The 19,775-nt window shown below is 33.0% G+C and overlaps 1 protein-coding gene across 1 annotated transcript in view; it reads left to right on the top strand.

The window, feature by feature from the left end:
• Nucleotides 1-1,582, top strand: part of LOC118742699 (zwei Ig domain protein zig-8) — a gene marked incomplete in the record, with an annotated part of 103,551 nt that extends 101,969 nt beyond the window's left edge. The window contains 1 exon segment of the mRNA XM_036474965.1: nt 1,472-1,582. Coding sequence (XP_036330858.1) covers nt 1,472-1,490 — 19 coding nt within the window.
• Nucleotides 1,583-19,775: the final 18,193 nt, after the last annotated feature.

The raw sequence follows: 19,775 nt of genomic DNA, 5'->3' as shown, positions 1-19,775 counted from the left end.
ACAAAGAAAAATTCACAAATTGGCGCAACTGGTCTCTTACAAATTAATTAAATTGTGTGAATAACGAAGGCTTCAGTGAATTGTGAACATTAAATTTCGGTTTTTAACCACTGTTCAGAGTAGCCTAACTGACATTTCAAAAATATTCAGGAACGGCTGTAAATGCATTACTAGAATCGGAACGGGGACAGCCCGAGGTACGACTTTTATTTTTTTTTTTTACTATAATGGCTGCGTTTCTTTATACATTCCGGATAATCCGATTTCACAGCCGGAATAAACAGAATGCGTTTAAAATATACGTCAACATATCATCAGGAATGTTCTAAAGAATAAATAAACAAAAAAGTTTATTCCAAATGTTCAGAATGAATAAAGAAATTCAGCCAATATGTAGCATCACAATGAACTTTTTAGTAAAAGACCGCATTTATTTTTTTATATGTAGATCCTTCTTTCTCATAATACTAGGCTCCTCCGGCTCTCTTGACCCCAAATGTACCCCGCATTTTCGATGTCTAGGGTTACTACTTAAAGGCTAACTATAATATGAATAAGCTGCCGTAACTGACTGTCAGAAAATGAACGAAAAGTCTGTCAAATGCATAAGCAACGTAGTGTAGACTATTAGGTGGCTATATTTTACTTACATGAGTTCAGTGTTGCCACATTTAATTAGATATAACACAATTTTAGTAACCTAGAAACGCCGAAGAACTGTTCGCCCTGCGAAGCTTTCAGGATAGCCTGGTGTTTCTGTAAAAGGAAACGCTTACGGTCCACTTCATAATGTGGAACCAGAACTTCTTTTGACCTGTGTTACATGTAGGACTGAATCGAAAAAGTTACCAAGTTGAAAAATAAGTTACCAAATTACCAAATATGATAAATAAAGAAAAAATTACCAATTTCGGTAAAAAAAACAATGCGGCAACACTGCATGTGTTACATATGTACATACATACGTGCGAGGACAAACAGCTGATTCCGTACGGATGGTGCGATCAGTATCGCTCTTTCCTTAAGCAAATGACGTTTGGCGAAACTTGACGAAACTTGATGTTAAGCACATTATAGTTTCAGAATAGGATTTATGTGTATTCGCACGTTTGCATACGCTTGCTTATTCATATTATAGTTAGCCCTTAAGCAATATTCCTTAGGACCTCCGAGCTAACGCGAACAACCTTTTGCGTCGTCTGCCAGCTGGGTAAAAAATTTATATTTTCGGAAGCCAAACTGATTATCGGATATATCGTCTTTAGCTCGTTTAAAACATAAACCTGGAACATGGGTGCTTTAGTGTACTCGAACTATCATATTACTTAGCTTAGGAGTGTTCAAAAAAATTCTGCCATTTTCTCATTTTTGGCACTAATTTCACTGTTTCATACACTGCATTTCATACTTACATATTATAGATATGCGATTTTTTTTAACTTAAACATTTGTTTCTCTCTTTCTTTTTCAGACGCATTTTCTTAACTTAAGACTAAAACCTTAATTTGACTTAACGAATAATATAAAAAATAATCCTATTTAAGATATTTTCAATTTAGATCTAATAGCAAAGCAAAGCATAGAGAGTAAAAACAGATTAATAAAATAAAATAATAACTAGCAGTAAATAATAAATTTTAGCACAATTTAATTGTATTATTAATTAGTGTTCCAGTAAATATATAAAAACTAATCGGACATAAAATGGTGCAATGTAAGCAAAAAATGTAAATAGCATTACAGCAATGTGGGAATACAAAAAAAAAGCTAATTGATACATAATTATTGTAAATTACTATTTGTGAAAAAAAAATTATTAGATTAAAAATCACAAAAAAAAACCATTTAACCACATATGTATAAATTAAATAAATTGAAAAAGTATTCGTATTTATATGAATAAAATGAAATTATGCTTATTATTTAAATAAAATTTCACCGAAATTTAGTTGTAAAATATTTTTGTATATAAAAAAACTTTGTCCAGCTCAGTTATTTGCGCTAACTTTGTACATTTTCATGAATAAAAAAAAACACACACACAAAAAATAAAAACTAACAAAAAATTCAACACATACAAACTAAAAATGCCATTAATTGTAATGAAATAAGTTAAGATTTTGTTACCAATTAAAGAGCTAATTTCAATCAATATGAAACCCTAGCTATGTGAGTATCAATGAAGTAACAAATAAATGAATAGAATAAGTGAAAACAACACGAAGCAAATAGAGTCAAAGTGAACTGAAGCAGAAAGTTAGAAAAAAATAAAAATAAATTCAAGCTAGCTGTTAAAATGTGTTTAAATTTCAAAAGCCACAAATGCAAGATGTAAAACCCTAATTTAGATTGAGTATATAGTACATTAATAGTTAAAAATATCAGTTATAAGATTTAAGAGTTAATATACTTAAATACATTAAGGCATAAAACACAATTCTGAATAATTAAAAATAAAGTGAATAAAAACGAAAAAACAAGCGCATAGATATATTGATAATAAGAAACGAAAAAAATAATAATAATAATTACAAATTATATTACATGTAGAACCCTTATTAAAATTCCATCAAAATTTAAAGACATTACAAAAGCTCCCCGAAACTGAAAAGGCAGTCAAAACTGGTTAAAACACAAAAAAAAAACAACTGCGTATACGGTGGGCAATGAAGTTTAGTACTTATTTCTGGTAGATTTTCTTACAGAGTAAAGCAAAAAAAAAAATATATTAAAAATTAAAAAAATCTCCCATCGGTTAGTATTACAGTCAAATAACGAAAAAACTGACGATTTTTTGCACGGTTGTCAACAATTTATTTTTTTTTTTTTTTGTTTGAATACGTTAATGACAGTCGCAGGGATTTTCGAAGCTTCGTGGGTTCGGGTAGCCAACTTGTTCTGCAGCTGTCGGGGGCAGCCATTGCTAAGGCTCAACCAAACTATGCTTAACCGTTATTATTCGTACGAAGAAGTGCAATCCCAAAATGGTTTTGCTTGACCCTGTGAAAATTCTTTTTACAGTGGGTCAAAGGTTACACTTTTTTGTAAAAGTCTAATTCTAATTTCCTTTTTGTTTGCTGTTGTTTCGAAATCAAAATTGACAAGGGATCACGGAAATTCGTCCCAAAAAAACATCCAATATTGAACCTAAACGTGTAGTCTTCGTCGATTCGACGAGCACTCTTGCTCTTTTTACATTTTTCTCACCACTGTACTGAAGAGTAAACTGCTATAAAATATTTAAAAAAGCTCCAAAAATTAGTAGACTGTGTTTTTATTTTCTTGATAAAGTTTAATGCTATTAAAAGTGGTGTGACAAATTTGCACGCCACATTTTTCAAACAATAATTCTAAAATTAAAAGGACTTTGCCGATATACATTTAGTATTTTATGCATAAAATGGTTTTATACATATGTAATTCAAAATACATTTTTTCTAGAATATTTCAACCCTTAAACAACTACAATAACAGTTTTTCAAAAATTGCCGCTAGAGGGTTAACATATTTGTGCCCCAAAAAAGTTGAATATCAAATTTTAATAGGGGTCAGTGAAAACAAAGATTTGCTGCCGATTGCATGGAAATCTTAAAAAAAAATATATTTAGGGGCATATAATAGAATTTTTAACAAAAACAAGACGCATTAACCAACAAAAAAATCGAATAATATGGGATAAATTTCTTGCTGATTACCAGGTATAAATAATAACGTTGGGTTAAGTTTATTTAGTTAATATCTTCAAATGATTATTCCCTTGAAGAAGTAAAACGTTGAAGACCTCTATTTTCTAGATGACGGTGGTTCCGTAGGATCTTAATTTCCACAAATCAAGTTGTACTCTTCCTGCGACTATTTTCGCAGTATGCAAAACCAATTATTGAGAATGATGGAAAAAAATCTTCTAATTTGACTACACTCTCTCTTGATGAATATTCAGTTTCAATTTAAAAATATATATATTTTAATATTACCTACTGCATAATTTATTATTTTTAAACATACTGTACAATAAGTGCAATATAAATATATCAGACATGCCGATTTCGCACTTTTGTGGGTGACAAGATTTAGACCCTGGACGTATGGGCTGAGACCTTTTTCAAGGTGAATGCATTTCAGAGTACTACCGAGTAGTAGTTGTGTACCACAGATATCCCCGCAGAAAAAAATTACCAATTGATAAAAAACAGCCCAATCGTAGTTAGCTTTTTCGCGGGATTTCTATAAAATATATGACTTGTAGTTAGCTACAAAAAGCTAATTTGAACTACTTGACTAGTAATATAATGCGGGAGATTGTTTTCTTTAAACGCTTTTGTATTTAAATATCCTGCACTTCGCAAATACTTTTTCGAATTTAGGACAAATAAAAGGAAGATCGAAATTTCATATTAACATTTTGAAGTTATATTTGACGGAGTTCGAATATGGGACCACCTACAGCAGAATATGTAAACAAATATGAAATGTAATAAAATAAATAAAGTAAAAAAGTATTGATATTTTATGCCCAAAAGTAGTAAGTTGCATCAAATGCACAGGTAACCACCCTTGACTATTTCGCGGCCATCGCCATAGAAATATAGTTAGTTTTCGTCAAAAAAAATATACAGATAATAGTGACTTTTAGCTCCTTCCTAATCAACTTAAAGTTATCTTATAGTTAGATACATTTCCTGCAGGGATATTCTAGGTATTTCCTAAGCCAGCTAGTGAAAACTGCAGCTCGTGCTTCAGTGGGCCCTGTGTTTCTAATACGTTACCATAACTTGTAGTAGCCTATCAGGTTCGGTTAATTAGAAGGATGTGCGCTAGGGTGGTCCGAAAATGCATGTGAAAAAGTAAACTCGGAATTTTTATGCTCTCAGCCTCTAGGAACTGAACTACCGGCTGTCTCGGATAAAGCACATTCAGCATCTATTGCGTGACCTCTAGTGCAGCAGTCGCTTCGACTTCTGTCCTATACATGAACACAGAAAGTGGTGAAAGGATATCTGCCGGTCTTCATAACGTTAGTTCTTTAGTAAGAGAAACTATTCATTGGACGCTATATTTGAGTCAATATGACAATTATTACCTCTTTATAAGTTTTGCTCTAACTACTTCATCTGTATTTGTAATTTTTATTTAAACGTTCACGGAAGCATAGCATTTTAGAGTTGTCCACCTTAATGATTCGCACTTAATAGCCAAATTAAGTCTTCGAATTAGCGCTTTCGCCACGTTTCATATTCCTATACCAAGCAACCCAGCAGAAAGCGACTGCCTAGTGATATTAAGTAGACTCAGAATTCTTTACAATTACCAAGGTTGTTACTTGATATCTTATTGTTTTGAAACTCGCTTGCCTGCCGACAAAGATGTAGGCCTTTTAACTAGTCACACAGAGCTCCTTGGGAAATGTATTAATTACCCTATTCGTTAATGTCAATGTCAGTGGACCCAGCGAAAATTGTCGTTAAGATGGTTCAGAAATTCTATCAATTTCCAATTCCGCTACTTAGATTCAATAACTTTCAATTCCGCTAAAGCTCAAAGGCACCTTATTCTCGTCTACTCTGACCGCATAAGAAGTTCTATGAAGATATTTCAGCTCTAATCGTTATGGATATCGCCTTACAGAAGTTTCTTAGAGAAATTATAACCATTTAGAGATTAAAGGAGATTACCTCGGTAGTATCATTACTATTACGTTAGAAAACCGCTAAGTGGCTATTTAAGATCCTACTTCTTTTTTTGAAGGTCTTGCTCAGCAATTACATAGCACTTCAAAAAGCTTCTTAAGTTTAGCGTAGATACTTATCTACTCAGTTCTTGATAAGTTAAGTTCAATACGATGGCCACTGAAAACCCTGTAGGTATAAGTATTTGTGACTTCTAGTAAATTCTTTCGAATGCCTTTAACCCTTCGTCAGGCGCAATATGGTGGCTGTCAATTTCGGGCGGAATGTGCCTAACTGGCACTCTTTAAAAAACACATAATAAGCACACAAATATATTGTTTATAGTATAAACCATATACATCTGGATAATACTGGCACGACGCGCCGTTTAGGGATATGAAAATGAAATATATGTAAACATATTCGTAAAAATCCATTTATTTGACAAAAATTTAGCAGCTACTACAAAAACCTTAAAATAAAGTTAAACACTTCAAAGGTAAAATATGACATGTAAAATTCTTTAGAAAAAAATTCAAATATTCGATAAAACTTCAATGCTGAGACATGAAAGAATAGCTACTTTTAGATCAATACTAAAATTTAAAAAAGTTATGTATAAGTATTTCTAAAAATATTACTTGTGACGAGTTTGGGCGTATTGAGCTTCTCAGATCAAACTCTGCATAACTTCTCGTTGTGAAGATCTAAAAAACTGAGTGGTTTAAAGGAGTTGCGATGGAAATTTTTAACATTCTCTAAAAATTTTAGCATAGCAGTCCATCGATACTTATAATAATGTTGAAAGAAACCTATATTTGTATACATATTTGGGGTGTTGATTTATTATATTTTTTTTTTTCAATAAAATAGTTTGTCGCATGTATACAAGGTATCTAATTTTTACGAGGGTTTTATGCATTTGGTACTTTTTATAATTATTTATCAAATTTTTGAGTTCAAGCCCTATCAATTTTGTACTAAAGTGATGTTTTTTTCAGTTCTAGTGCCCACTGTATATAATACAAGTATATCTGCCGCATTGTAACTAAATATACAAGAAATAATAAAATACATAACTATTTGTAGATAAGCGCATTTAATGTACACAATTCAATATGAGAATAAACATAAATTCAATCATAATCCTCGGCGTTTTGACTATTCCATGTCTTTATGATTTTCAAAAGCTGGTTAAATGGTGAGTATCTATGACATATATTTATAGTATATCGTAAAAATCAGTGCATGATCAGTGTAATAAAGATAATTTTGTTTACCATTTTTTACAAAATATTTAAAAGTGTGCTCGTGGCTCAAATATATGTAAATATTACCGGTATGGGGAGAATGTTAAAGTTTAGAAATGAACTCAACTTGACTCTTCATAAAATTAAACATTTTATCAAGCGTAAAATTAAAATAATATCTAGAATATATTACAGTCACTTGAAATTTCGCCTGCAACAGACCAAATATTGATGTTGATAGATAACTCATACGCCGTGGCGTGGGAGCACAGATGCTAAAAAGCCAATAGTCTAGTGCACGATTTTTGGCGTTGAGTTTTCAAATGCCAGTTTGGTGATAATGCACTTAAATAAATAACAAAAGCCTCCTTGCTTACTTGCCTACTATTTAACCTAAAATACTATATTGCCATGGCGTATGTGTTATCTATCAACATTAACTTTTCTCCGGTTGAAAGCGAAATTTCTAGTTATTACATAACTGCTCTGTTTTTTTTAGTTTATTTTTATGCTCCCTAGGAAAAAAATGTATCGCTTACTAAAAACGTTTAATAGTGCAGTGCTTAGCAGTGCGTCCTACCATTCCACAGTACCTGGGTTCAAGCACGGTTCAACCCAACATAAAAAGAAAAGAACAAAACAGTCCTGCCTCCGCAGAAAATGGCAAACCTCCGAGCGTATTTCTGCTACGAAAAACAGCTTCTCATAAAAATATAATCACCGTTTGCAGTCGGCGTAAAACTCAAGGTCCTTCCCACTTATGTGACAACAACAGTTCGCACGCCACAAATCGGAGGAGAAGCTCAGCCAAACACTAACATATATCTAAGCGCCAATCTACTATTATTATTATTATTATTATTGAAGTTGTATTTCTTTGCGTAAAATTTTAGTTATTTGTCCTTAGCAGGTTAGGGAAGCATTCCAAGGTAAACGGATCTGAGAAGGAGACATAAAGTACTGAAAATTATCCTTTCAACGATGTATCACAGCCTTGGAGTTATTTTTAATGCTCGCCTTGACCATACCCCTGTAAAGTGGTAAGACGCACGTACTTATTTCTTTTGAGGACAAAGCTTACCACAGATGTATCGCTGTTGTCAGCGTTGTGAAAGACATACAACGAGGAATTGTATATTAGAATAAATTTTAGTTTGTCATGCTTCTGGTACGTATGTTTTACTCTCCCATAAGGTACCCGCACTTATCTACAATGGATACTGTGGCCAATTCTTTCATAGAGGAAGTGTCGTGAAAAAATTATGACCCAAAAATATTCGGCTGGCATTATAACAACATTTCTTTACTGCTGTGCTCTTGGCGGTGTTCCGGTATAAAGTACCCCTTGTAATTAAAATGTTTTAGTTTTTATTTCGGAAACTTTGTGGTTGTAAACTATCTGAAATATCGAGAGTATATATGGGTTTGGTGCATTTACCTCTTCTTAAGTTGAAAACAAAAAAAAAAACTTACGGAAATGAAGTGTTGCAAAAAAATTCTGCATTTTCAGTAAATATAGTTTACGTATGCTTATGGTGTAATTGAATTAAAGATGTCGGTGAAAGCTTAGATATACCTTATCCGCTCGCACCGACATACGATTTATAGTATAGATTTCCACTTGTAAAACGCTCAACCAAAAGGTTAGCTCATATTTTTGTTTTATGGCCTACTAAAGCTTTCATATCTCGGCCTAGTTGGTCTTCAAAAAAGTTTAAAAATGGTTAAATTAAATGTCTAAGCGAAATTAAAGGTTAAGACATATATATTAAAATGTTATGGGAAATATTTTCGTAGAAAATTTTAACAAATAAGCTCCCGCCTGAAAGGGTCGCTTTGACCCTTAATTCAAGAATCCCCACAAAAAGCAAATTTGGAAGTTCGTTAGAGGATTGATATTTCTAGAAAAGTATTCTTCGGAATATTTAGCTCGGAGTCTTCTCAGGCAAAAGCTTCATGCTACCAACGTATTTAGGTATTTGCCTTTATGGCAGCAGCTGCAGCAGCAATAGTTTTCAGCACCCGAACTGAATGGTTTCGATGGTAAGGTCTTCTTGCGACTGACCCATGCTTGGCAAAATTGTTTACGTGCCCCATTAAAGTCCATCTGCTGGGAGGAGTGCCACCCAACGTGCGCATATATTTTCTTTGTACCGAAACTACGGACTCCAATGCGTGATAGCGGCGTACAATCCAAAGTCTTGTCTCAATGTCCCCATCCTCCATTTTCGTTAAACTTAAAGATCAGTCTATAAAATAAAAAAAAAAATATTGAGCAGATAAATTACATAGAAAAAAATCTTTTAATAATTTTTTGGTAGCAGCTTTAATCAGCCACCCTGTATTAAATATAAATGCTCGAAATCAGAAAACTTAAACGTAACTAAAAAAACGCAAATTTTGGAAAAACTAAATACTTCTAAGAATTGGTATGTAAAAAAACAATACAATCACGTATGTTTATATGCACAATGTGTACATACTCTTACTTTGAATTATTTTTTCTTTGCTCTATCATTATTCCCTAAAACAATGTCGCATGTGACATTTCAATTACATAATTATAATAACATTACATTCAGGTTTTGCTGTTGACGACGCCCAAGGGCAATAAATTAGCCATGGTAGGCTGCAACTTTTAGACATTAAACAGCTATTAAATCAGCGCGCATATACTATAGCTCTTGCATGTGAAATTAATGTATGTCGATTTGCTACAAAACAGACTAAGAGAAAAAATTCAAATTACTATCTTCGAAAAAAAACTGTACACAAGCAAAACCGTTGATACTTAATGATAATTGTTATGGAATTTTATGTGAAGCAGAAGACTACAACACATACGAGTACAGGATTGTTCATACACAAATACATGCATATGCAGCCAGTGGGAAAAGTAATACATAATGCATTATATGCGTGATAAATAATGCAGTGCTTTTCATATGAGTTTTAGATTCTTTTACCGATTAGTGTGTAATCAGCAATCTAATGTACACAAAAAGTCAAAAAAATTTCATACTAAATCACATATATTCCTCGCTGCTAGGTAATGCAAAATTGAATGCTCCACATTTCATAGGACATCGCCGTGGGGAAAAAAATGCATTTTCGAATGCGAAAATAGCAGCTTTTCTGATTATTTTGGCATACATTACATTTTCCCACTGGGCTTCCACTCGCTTATATAACTTTGTGTGAAAAAAGGAACACATTAATCCCAAATTAATAAATGACTGCTAAATGCTAAAGGCCAGACGTGTACATCGCCTACAATGACGTGTTTATTGTTCCCTCAGCATGCCGCTTTCGATAAGGGACGCTAGGGGAATATTCACCATTTTTTTACGCATTTCTACATATAAGAAATTGTGTTTTTTGGAACGGCTAATTTTCATAAATTTCTAATTAAAAGCGGTCGTGATACTTATCTTGACATATGGTCGGTCGCTGGACTGTTGATGTGCGTAAGTAAATGCATATACATATACATAGATACAAACATATGTATGTTTGTGTGTATAAATGCACAACAATGTAATTGTATTAATCTGTTGATGTTTGCCCTCTGTAAAATGTATGTGCGGATTTTATATAATGCAAGTGTCACTGAAAAAAGTAAACAGATAATAAAGTCCAGACACAGAAAATTAATTATTGTTTGCAGAAATAAATACGTATGTCCATATGTATACTTCTTTAGGTACAAACCTACATGTACGGGTATTTTCGTTCTGTTACTTATTTATGAACGTTTATATAATATATATGTAGATACTTAGTAACGCTATGTATAAGAGTTTAATGGAATTTTAGTCACTGCAAAAAATTTGTATCTGCAAATGGTGAGTAGATATTAATGTAATAATTGCATATGAACGCATAAAGCTTTAAGTAGTTACACGCACTTCGCTTCACTTGGAGAGGAAAATTGTTTCATCAAGAAGCACGCTTACATAGGGCGATTCAAGGGTGATGCAGAACTTTTACAGCAATTACATTGTAGGAACGCTAAAATTACACACAGAAAAACACCTAAAGACGTAAACTTTATTTTGGCTCGTGGATTAGGGATCTGTATAGCGTTTTTCCAAATCGGGTAATTTTCCCAAGATATTTTAATTTTAAATGAAAAAAATATTTAAAACTCAATATGGAAAATGTTACTCATACGTGCGGGGACCATATCCATCCTGCTTTATACGGGACAGTCCTCTTTTTTCGTCAATTGTCCGTAAATCATAAAAAAACTAAAATATGTGTTAAGATTTTAACATTTTGGGACCTTCTGGAATCTTAACAATAACAGCAAGCGCCTCTGCAAATTCAGCTGCAGCCAAAGGTATAAAAACGGGTTTTCAAATACCCTATTTGATATACATATATTCATTCAAACAAATTTGATTTCAAATTGAAAACACATTTCTTTGCAAAGAATTAAAAATCGCTACCATGGTAAAATCAAAAAGACTGCTTGAAAACATCTTGTTTATGCTTTTCGTCTATCGATTTTATAACTGGTTCGAAACTACAGATAACGGGGTTCAAAGCAAACGGGGTTCTGTCGAATTTAGAACTTGTTCTGAACTATAGAAAAGGTAATGCAGCGGGGGACAATTTCCAATTCCTATGACATCGCCATGTTAAATTTGCCAGTTGTTTGCATGCAAAAGAGATCTATCGCGAACTAGCACTGAATCTAAATATACTAGAAATGCACCAGTTCAGAACTAGAGATTTTCCCCACAGGGATTCTACTTCAGTCTACCCCCAAAAACCCCTATCTGCGTTCGCCTCTGGTGTGCATCATAGTCAGTTTAGTACTACGTTCTACCTAAGGCCGGTTTTAGCACAAAGTTCCATTATAAAAGTTATAAATTTGCTGTTTTATGACAACTTGAAAACCTGAAATTTAAAAACTTAACAAAATAAATATATTTACATTAAAATTTAATTAAAAATTAAATTGGTAAAAAAATAAAAACATAACTTAAAAGAATAAAAATTATGAATTAGTTGTTTTGTCCGAGGATTATCTACGATAAAATTTTCCATCAAGAGTTTTATTGATAAATATAAAAGGCACTTTCACAAATAATACACAAAATCCCGACATGAAAACGAAAAATTAAAAACCCTTAACCCTTTCCAGATTTAGTGCTAGCCTTAGTAGCTACTTCTCCCCACGTACGTTTCCTATTTATATTAAAAATAACGTTAACACAAGGAAAAAGCTATCGAATTAAAAAAACAATGAGCATAGGTACAATGAAAAAAATATATATATTCACACCTAAACCACAAGTCATCAAATAAGCTTACAATTACAAAAAGTATACACATAATGTATACATATATAAATTCAAATAAAGTCCAAAATAAACATGGGAAATCGATTTAAATTTAATAAATTCATTAAAAATAGATTAAAAACAAATAAGCCAATTGCAAACACGACAATAACTGCGACAGAAATTATAACTAAAAAAATGGATAAATAATATAAATTAAAACTTCACAATGGACACAAATAAACTTTAGAGGCAGGAAATAACATGTGATGCGCTACAAAAATTACACATATTAACTTTATTTGCTGTTGCGTTATATAGTTGCAAATAATATCAAAACCCACAGACAAAAAAACTCAAAACAATAGGATTATTTTGTTAGCTCAAAAAACGATTATAGTTTTACATGGCTTTTCATTAATAACGGAAAAAGCGCTTAATGTGTCAGGAGGCTTACGCAAGCATGTATGTATGTACATTAGGGTAGTCCAAAAAGGCTTATGGAAAAAAATAAAGTTGGAATTTTAATGCTCTCACCCCTAGGATTGTGCTGTGGCAATGGTATAGAATTCTTGAAAATCGATGTTTTCGATAAGAAAATCCTGAAGAGAACCAGAGTTTTCCGATCAAATAACTTTGATTTTCAAGAATTCCATAACATTTCTTCGAAAACATGTTATTCCCCATCTAAATTATTACATGGAAAGCTTTGAGCACTTTTAGCGACCTTTAAAAATATTTTTTTATTTCAAAATAAAAAAAACAGGGATCATTTTTTTCGATAGAGAACAATCCTGGGGGTGAGAGCATTAAAATTCCGACTTTACTTTTTCACGTCATATTTTAGACCACCCTAATGTGCTCACCCATGCATGTAAAAAATACCTTTAGAGTATATTAAAAAAAAACTTCAAACACAAATTATGGCAGATATACTTGTATATATGATACGGTTTGAATATTAAATTAGTTTAATGAGTGAATGAAATAAGGTAAAAAAGTAGCTAAGTATTTCTACGTTTGATTTATGGTTGGCTCACTTACAATAAGCCCCAATGGAATTCAACAACCATGTTGACAACAGCTGCTGATGCAATTGTTATAACTAAACATGAATACAAATTTAAACAAAAAAATAATACGAGAATGACCAGCAGTGCGTTATAAATTATAATTTCATTTTCTTTTTTTGCCTTAGCTACATACATAATTTTGTTACGGGTAGAATGGTGGTTTAAATAAACAGCGGAATCGATACATAATTTTCTTTGTGAATATGATGGAAATAGTAGGCTGGATTTTTATTTTATTTAATGTCAATAAAATATGTATATGGATTTCAAAGTAAGGACCACTCAGAGTTAAAGATCATCCAGTGGCGCCGCTAGAGGTCTTGCTGCAACAAGTAAAGAATACGGACCGGTCAGCTATAGAAAAACTAAAAATTAGCCTCGATAGAACTTTTTGTACTGATAGTAACCGTCTTAAAATTATTTAGCGGAAATGAAAACCAAAAGAATGTCGAGAATTAGGTCTCTAAATTTCAATTTATAAAAACGGTGGTCGGACTTAAATTTATGCATCCATGGTCAGGCCTTGTGGTGCCACCAGCAACCCCTTTATGAGCCTTCGGTCATGTTGGGCGCGGAATGTTGGACCTTCATGGCAGCAAATTCGAAGTACAAGTCTCGAGGAAAATTTCCAGCGGCAACCGGAGTGTCAGGTGATCCTGTAAGTTTTTACATGTGATTTTGTCCAGGGGATTTAGTCCGGGTGATTTTAAGCTGGGAGAATAAGTCTTAAAACCATCAAAACTGCAGTATTTCGAAAAAGAGCTTGTTCAATTGGAAAACAAAATATATCGGTGAAAGGAAAATTCAAATGCCTCTCTTTCGAGATAAGTATTTATATTAAAAAATTAAAAATAAGAACTTAAAGTGAACATACTTGAAAAGTTGGCGATTCGTTTTTTTTGTGATATTTGTTTCTCTTTTCAACCATTTTCATCTAAAAAGTGTTGTTTTAAAAGCAAAGCTGAAAGTGTAAACCTTTTAATTAATTAGTGCACATTAGTGCACTGCCGGCACTGCTGCTGTTAAAAGTTTAGGCGCCTCTGTGTGTTTTCAACACGTAAATGGTTGTGTATGAAGTTGTGTTAGAAACCAGATGCCAAGGTTGTATTTGAAAGAGTTTTCCCAGCAACTTTCCAGATAAAGACAGCAGTACCAGGAGTTTGCTTTTTGTATGCTTTTCCATCTATTTGTCTTCTGTTTTTTTTGTGTAGCTTTCATAGCAGAAGAGAAGCTCTGTCCAACTTATTCATTCGCACCTACATACCTCAGCAATCACATGCATGCACTCGCTCACAAACACATACTGTTTCAAAAAGAGATATGTGGAATCAGTTTATTACAACAAATGATTAAAAACTTAGAGCAACTAATGTGAAAAGATAACAAGTACAAATGTTTGTTATAAAGTTCTTGTGTGTTTGCTTTTTAAGTCCACGTTTGTGTTGAAGTAGTAATCAGCTTTGATTTTAGATTTTCTCAGAAGTACTCCTGCATGAAAAGTAGTCTGTCTGTGTTGCAATTAACTTTTTTATATAATACATACATACATGAATCGGTTGATTTGCCAAAGGAAATAAATCAGCTTTTGTCCGATAAGGCAAATTTGATGCAGTTCAATAGAGCTCCTTTAAATAAACTGAACTGCATTAAAATTTTCATATCGAAAAAATTCTGTTTTATTTGCTTTGGTAATTAACTGATTCACATACATGTGGGTGCACATTCTCGTCAGCGATATTTGATCTGTTTCACCTTTTTGTTCTAATCGTATAAATTTTACAATGAAAACGATTCTCCTTTAAAGCAAATGGCATTATCATTGATAGAAGGGCAATATTCTATGATTTGTGTGCGCACTCATTTATTTACCTATAGTTTTTATTGAACGCATACACACTCATTTTGGTCCTTATAAATTTCAACAAACTCGAGTTTTGTGCAGTTCAAATGAAAGCTTTCATTGATGTCTCTTTATGGTTCACTGTAATGTATAATTCCCTTTTATTGCTAACTTATAATTTGCTTAGCAACTAGAAGGTAAAAAAAAAGTATTTCTTTCTAACAAAATTACTAATTTTTCCTTGAAGTAGCAAATTGTAAAATCAAATTAGGTAAGGCATAGATACTATGGAGGTAGATTGAATATCAGAAGGCTGTTTATGGTGTTTTTTATATAAACAAGCAGATTGTAGAAAAACTCGAGGAAAGTTTAAACTGTAGCGTTTATCAAAGAAACTCTAAAACTTACTTGTGGAACGCGTATGTGCAACTCGAAGTGGCTTCGAGAAGCTTGTGGAACAAACCTATTAAATGACAGCAGTTGTCGCTTTTCTGACAAAAAGTTCTGAAAAGATTTCAGTCGAATTTTCGGAAGTGATAACTGCTGCAATAGGAAGACAAAAGCTTGAATTGCTCGCCGACCAGAGAAACGCCAGACAATTTATCAAAATCAAATTTTATTGAAAATACTGCGACCACAGGTCTGAGTAGAATATTACTTCAAATTCCAAACAAATATGCGAATTCATAACTTAAAAGCATTTTGGTGTATAAAAATCAATAATTTTATGAATTGCATCCAGCTATCTATGCCCGATACACATATTGATAGATATGTTTTACGAAATATACTCAGAACTATTAGTCTTCATTATCCTTCATATCTCATTATAATTATTGATATACATAATTAGGTTGAAGTGCCTTAAATAATAAAAGTTAGTTTTGGGGAAACCCTTGGAAAGGGGAGTGTTTTCAGGAATTTGGGGGAATTAGTCTAAATAGAGTTAGCATTTCTGATAAGTATATCAATTATTTCAAAAATATAACAAAAAATTAGTACTTGCCAACCTCTCATATGACGAGAAGACTAACCGTAACCGTAAAAAATATGTAACTTATATTTGAATTTTTTTTCTAAAAAAATAAAATGTTCTACAAATGTTATGTAATTGTGTCCGTATAATCCGAATCTGTTGTACAAATACATGTATGTTTTGTTTGTTTTTTTCTAAAATCAAAATATTATATTCAACAAAAATATTTGCCATAATTTATGCGTAGCAATCTGCTTTTTCACATTTTTCAGCACAACAAACATACGAAAAAACGAATATTGCCAAAGCAAAGGATAGGGAATTCTTACTGTTTGATAGCGATTGGTGAGTCACAAAAACTGGAATGGAGAAAGAAAACAGGCACACGTTTTTAAGGAAGTCATTTGCAATCCAATTTCGATTTTAATTTGATGAAGCAGCATAAGAAACTTTAGTGCAGAGTTGTGTTCTTTAACTGTTACCCTAAAGCTCTTTTGGCTGCTACTGATATTTCATTACCCTTTGCTTCAGTTTTTTTTCGCTGGAATTTGTTCTTTTATCTGATATTGCTTCAATATGGCTGTACTCATCCTCCTTGCTGTTATGGGGCTGATTAAAATTCTGCTTTGTAATTGCATCAAAGGCAATGCAATTGCCGAAATGAATGGAAACGATTGCCAGTTCTACGAATACGAACCAAAATACAGGCGCCGCTTGTGGTAGTTGAGCTGCACTGAGAAAGTGCGTCGACAATATGTAGTTAAATTGAATGTCGGATGCACCTATTGAAATAATCTTTATTTACATTAGGGTGGTCCAAAAATGCATTTTTAATGCACTCACTCCCTAGGATTGTTCCATACCGAAAAAATTATCGCCCAGATTTTTTTTTTGTAATTAACCGCTCAAAGTTGTCTATGTATTTTATATGGGAAGGAACCATTTTTCGTGGAAATGGTATAGAATTCTTGCAAATAAATATTTTTGATCAGAAATATCTGTTTCTCTCCAGGAGGCTTCCAATAATAATACTAAATTTTTTTACCTTTTTTAAACCTATCGATTTTTATGGGTCCCCCATTGCATTTTGTAGAGTTTTAAGGAGACCTATAAAATATAGTTATTATTAAAAAGTGGTTAAGTAAACAATTGGGTATTACTACTAAAAGTCTTCTAAAGGGAAACAAAGTTTTCCGATCGAAAAATATTAATCTTAAAGAATTCTATACACTTTCTACGAAACAATTTTTTTACCCATATAAAATTCAGGGAAAAGATTTTTTGATTTCAAAATAGTTAAAAATTGGTATATATTTTTTAGTATAGAATAATCTTAACTTTTTGTGGACCACCCTAATGTACAAAACTTGTACGCATACGCGCTGCGGCATTATTTACTTTACATACACACTTATTCACATTTGCTTGCAAAGGATTACTGTTTTTCGCTAACGGTATGGAATTTGACATAAAGCATAAAATAAACAATGGAAAATTCTTACGTTTTAATTGAAAAAGTGGCAGTTGTATGTACTGTAATTCTGAGGCCTTGAAGTCGGCCATTGTTAATCCACGGCTCTTTCTAGAGCTCTAGGTAGATATTTTCACTGGAAAATCTCCTGCTAATCTCCGCCATTGCTGCCTTTTCAAGATGCAGATTTATCTTGGGCTCACTGGGAGACTTGTTGTCATCCTCCTCGAGTCAAACCGATTTCATTGGTTTGCCCAGCGCGTCCGCGTTGGCGCCTGCCACTTTCAGCCGGAGTGTGTAGATACCAAAGCGGAAATTAATCCTTCATTTGGCAGCTTCCAGACTTTCAGAAAGACGAGCATAAGACTAGAGCCACTCTCAACTCCTTTTAGGTTACACCAGTCGAAGTCCAGTACCTTCTTGGTTTACATGCTAATGGAGTTTGGAAAGTGCCTCATTCCCACCCTGGAATGAAACATTTTTTTTTACACCTAAGTATAAGAGCCCATTACGCCCATTTGGGTACTTGAAGTTGACATTATAGACAATGTTCTTAAGTAAAAATAAAAAATTTTAAAAATTCTATTATCGAAAAAAAAATCAGAAAGAAAAATGTTTACTTAATTTGTTTTTGTTTTGTATACGTTGCACATTAATGTAAAAAATGCGTAATTCAAGCCCATAGTAAGACGGAAGAAATATTTTTTTATTTTTCATTAAGCTTCGGTAAAAGGTTTCCAAGATACAGCACTTTAAAGAAAGGTATGTATGACGTTTCCTTAAAATTTAAGTCCCGTGTAAATATGCAATCCTAAGTCATATCGGGAAAATATGATGCACGTATATTCATGTCGCCTAGAACTTCAATCTCTTCAACTTTCATCCAAATCCTTAGAGGTCGCGTACAGAGGTGGCCTCGGTGACATGAAATGCCTCATATCACTCCACCTAATAATATTAGTGACCTAGACGACCAAGTGATGGTCATGGACTTAAAAAACGTCACAAACAAAATGAAAGTGTGTGAAAAAGTGAGGTGGTCGAAATTCGACAACGTGGCGATGCTAGTGTGTAATAATTTCTAGTATGAAAAAGAAGCAGAAAATAATGTTACTCATACGCCATATCGTACATAGGCATACGAGTACATAATCGAGCTTGGCATATGAGTAACATTTTCCATATTAAAATTAGAATTATTTCTCATTCACAAAGCTAAAGTTAAAATACCTTCCGAAAATGATCTGATCTAGAAAAACTGTATACATACCCGTAATCTACGACTTAAAATGAAGTTTGCTTTTATCGGTGTTTTTTTTCCGTCATTTTAGAGTACCTATTTACAGTGTAATTACATCTTCTTCTTCCTTATTAGGGGGTTACACTAAGTGCTTTTGGTCGTGTTCAACAAAGCACGCCAGTCGTTCCACTTCTGTGCCAACTAACGCCATTGAAAATGCCAATTGAACCGATGTCCTTCTCCACCTGGCCTTTCCACCGTAGAACAAGCCTTCCTCTTCCCCTGCAACCCGCGCATGCGCCAGTGTAGCCGCTATTTTTAAACTCGCTGCATAATTTGTCTATCGTTATAAAGCTCATAAAACTCATCGTAAAATTGTCTGCGGTATTCGACATAGACAACGCTCGAATACTCCACTAGCGCCCCAGCAGATGTTTTTATTGCGAGAGAAGACTTTACTTCTCAATTGCCAACTCAGTCTAGTGTTAATGCTGGTTCCTACACAAACGAATTATTTAACTGTTTAAAACTATTCTGGATCTTTTCTGATTACCCGACATTTTTAGTATTGTCCTCGTTGACCACCCACATCCCAACATCCCAATCAATAATTTCCATATTTGTATACAAAATCTCTCTTCTTTCTTTGAATAAAGCCCTTACAATTTTTTAAATCAACTGAAATTCTAACAAAACATACTGTATGAGATACGATTAACGTCCTTCTAGGACGCGTATATTTGTAAAGGTCGATTTTACCTGAATTTAGAGAAAGAGGTTTTATACAAAGCAACGCACTTGCTTTATATAATTTTACCGATGGTCTTATGCAAAGACGTTTCACAATTTACCTCACTAAAATTTAAAGAAGGAATATTTATTGATATGTAAGTATGTATGTTTGTATAAGTATATCAATTTACTGCAACGGGTTTTGCAATAAACGTTTACTTACTCAATTTTGCCAT

This window comes from Rhagoletis pomonella, unplaced genomic scaffold (assembly GCF_013731165.1).
Source record: "Rhagoletis pomonella isolate Grant_MI unplaced genomic scaffold, Rhpom_1.0 Rhpom_scaffold_00007, whole genome shotgun sequence".
Taxonomy (NCBI): Eukaryota; Metazoa; Arthropoda; class Insecta; order Diptera; family Tephritidae; genus Rhagoletis; species Rhagoletis pomonella.
This window is presented reverse-complemented; position numbering and strand designations above follow the sequence as displayed.